The sequence below is a fragment of the Trypanosoma equiperdum genome (assembly GCF_001457755.1).
Source record: "Trypanosoma equiperdum strain OVI genome assembly, contig: ctg_1278, whole genome shotgun sequence".
NCBI lineage: Eukaryota > Euglenozoa > Kinetoplastea > Trypanosomatida > Trypanosomatidae > Trypanosoma > Trypanosoma equiperdum.
The window spans coordinates 3,355-6,814 of NW_027123258.1; the positions used below are offsets into that span (position 1 = coordinate 3,355).

General features: G+C 40.7%; 1 protein-coding gene across 1 annotated transcript; it reads left to right on the forward strand.

The window, feature by feature from the left end:
• Positions 1–1,682: 1,682 nt before the first annotated feature.
• Positions 1,683–3,014, forward strand: TEOVI_000548900 (uncharacterized protein; the record flags this gene model as incomplete). Its single annotated transcript, XM_067220986.1, has 1 exon — positions 1,683–3,014. One exon carries the CDS (start codon positions 1,683–1,685, stop codon positions 3,012–3,014), a length of 1,332 nt encoding a protein of 443 aa, XP_067077087.1.
• Between the last annotated feature and the right edge of the window lie 446 nt (positions 3,015–3,460).

The window sequence follows — 3,460 nt, forward strand, 5'->3', positions numbered from 1 at the left end:
ATGAGTATGTTTATATACTAATATTATGATAAGAGCAGAGTGAGCAGCGCAAAAAAGGATCAACATAGAAGAACTTAAAACAAAGGCATGTGGACAATGGGAGTAAGTTAGATGGAAGGATAGAGATTATAAATATTATTTGAGAAAATGCTGAAATACAGAGAAAGAAATATATGTGAATGGAAAATGTGCATTTGAAAACACTATTATGGTGGTGGACATCACCATACATGAGAAGATAATGTTTTGGGGGAATGAGGTATAAACTTAGTTCATTGTGTACAAGCCAACTGAGTCTCAACAATACACGCAAAGAGGCGGAAGCGGAAGAAACAAAAAAAGGTTACTACCAATATACTATCAAGAATTCTTCAAGAATGCGTCACTTCCACTCACAAAAATATTATGGATACAAAGTAGTTAAAAATAGAGACACTTGCTGATAATAGCCATACAAGTGTATAAAACATCGTCTCTTACACGATCTAACCAAATTGTTGAATCGAGCCCTCAATAAGCAATGGGCGACCAAGAACAACGTTGCACAAAGTGCCAAAACCAGCAGCAATTTTAGTCCTACCAGAACCAAAACAAAGAATACGTCAAAAAACCTACAAAAAGTTGCAAATAAAAGATTTATTTATTTACAAGATAGTTTAGAGACAGTAAGTCTCAGCGCCTCTCATAATCGGAAAAAATGATAATGTTGTTAGTTGGAAGTGACGTTTTTAGTTTTTTCTGCAACTACGCCAACCTAGCATGTAAAAATTGAACCTTAAAGACATATTTATATGAATAAAGACAACTGTACATGAAAGAGTTCAATTAAGACCATTACACCCAACGGAGCTCAGCAAAATAACCGTTCCTGAATACTCTTTCTTACCCCCGCAGCTTTATGCGTCGCTAATTTTAAAGGGAATGAAATAATAGTGAAAAACGCAAAATGCTTGGCGCATAAGAAGGAATAAAGCGCTTTTTAATTTTGAGCGGATAGCACAGAGCACAGCAAATAGAATGACAAAGACAAATACGAGAATACTAAGAAACCAAGGAATGAAGGTCATAATGTCGATTCCAGCTTATAAAATGAAACTTTCTGCTAGATTAGCGGTATAAATGACTCCAGCTTTACCTCCATACAAAACGAAAAAAGAAAGTGGAGAAAAGACAAAACAAAATGAAAGCAACAAAAAAGCATAGCATGAATCATACTTCAGTCAAACATCGATGAAACTAGTGACAAGAGTTATATAAAACATTGTTCATAATGACATGGACATGTGACGCTACCTCACGGAGGAGCAAGGCTCTTTCGAGCATCACTGGAAGTGGTAACAGCGGCGTATATTTTATAAGTTAATTAAAAATGAAAATACATAGTCAGTGTGTCCAGATGCAATGTGCACTCTACAATAGCGAACAGTGGAGCAATCGCAGAAAGAGACCAGGAAGATAGTAACAGCACGATGCCGCTTTTTCGCGACAAATTTCATTTTTTATATGCTTTAGCAGCTGCAACAGCGACGCCGCCACAAAAGAGAAACAAGGCAAGTAAGCAACAATACTGACATCGCATTACAAGAAAAGGAGAGTGACGATACGTGAGCCGAACAAAACCCAAAAAGGCAAAGCTAGCCTCCAGGCCACAGCAGAAATGGCGAAACTAAGGCGCTACAGTAATGACCAAACCTAATCAGTATACCAAGGCGACTCTCGTACTAATACAAATTTTAATAGGTGCTGCACAAAGCCATGGACAGGGCGATATAGCCACGACCTACGAAACAGCGGCGAAGATACCCTGCCACGAGATAGTTTTCCTAGAGAAAGTGATTGCAAACGCAAAAACAGCAGCCACAAAGGCAACCGACCAAGTACAACAGAGGGCATCGGAAGCAGCGTTACTAGGAACGGCGAGCTGCAGCGCCAGTGACCATGCAGAACGCCTAAGATACCAAGCGTTGGCTGCACTAACAAACTCGAAACTGGCAGCAGCAATAGGAGAAGCCTCAAAAGCCGCAACGATTTTGGCAGCGACGGCAATACTCGATGCACGAGTGGCGCAAACAAAGTTAGTAGTCCACCGAGGAGTAGGCAAAACCGCCGTAGCTCTAGCAGTGGCAGCGGCAGCGAAAACGGCACAAGTCGGCACGTCAAGCTCACCCAAATACTGCGGATTCAAGTTCACAACCACACCGGCTGCACACACAACGTGCGCGGAAGTGACCGCCGACGAACCCAAACTGCAAGCCGCAGCTAACTATCTGAAGGGACTAAAGGGGATCATGCTGCTCAAGGAGAAGACAACCGACGAAATACACATCAAGGGGACAACAGTAAAAGCCGGAAACTTCAACACCGATGATGCAAACTTCAAAGGGGGCATCTGCGCCGAAAACAGACACAACCTGGAGGCCGCCACAAGCGACGCGCTAGGCGTAGTCGACGTTGAACTGGAACCAGCAGACACAGCTCTGGAAAAACATACACTTGGGGGCACAGATCAACCAAACCAAAAGTGTGTTGACAATACGGGGGAAGCTTACGGCACGGACAAACTAGCCCTCACACGCAAGACAGTCGGCCGAGCTATTTGTGACATCCGCGACAATGAAGTAGCTACAATTGACAGCTACTTAGACAAGGATATAGCCGACCTCATCACTGATCCTGAAGCACAGAAAGTAGCAGAACTGCTGCTAACTGGCAATGTCAAAAAAGACTGCGACACAAACCACAAAAAAGCAGCTGTCAAGCAGTTATTTGGGACTGACAAAGGAAGTTTACGAGAAAAGTTAATAAACCCCTTAAAAGAAAAACACATAAAGTACAAAGAAAACGACGAAAATTCCAAAAAAACCGTAAGTGAAGCTGCGCACGATGGAGATGGCCACGCAGCCCTCGCGGCATGTTATGGGCAATGTCACCGCGACTCGCTTAAGAAACAAGCCGCACCAACAACAACCGTATCAGTAGAAAAATGCAAGGCAGACACAGACGAAAGTAAATGAACAGAAGACACAGATTGCGAACACAAAGACGGTAAGTGCAAACTTAAAGAGGGAATAAAAGCAGAAAATGATGGGAAGACAAACACCACAGGAAGCAATTCTTTTGTCATTCATAAAGCTCCTCTTTTGATTGTATGTTTGCTTCTACCATAACACTTTTGAGATTTATTGGTAAAAACTTTTTGGTCCATTTTATGAAATTTATGAGACTTGCTAAACTTGATGATATTTGACATGTTTTAATGAATTTGTATTAAAAATTGTCATATTTTAAAAAAGAATGTAATTTTGGTACAAAAATGGACTATAGTTGTAAAGTGGTAGGATGATAAGGTATAAACTTTTTTGTTTTTCCGAAATTTTTCTAATATTGTTTATATCATGGATATTAGTGAGGTTTATCAATAGTAATAATAATAGTAATGACAATAATGATTATGATAGGA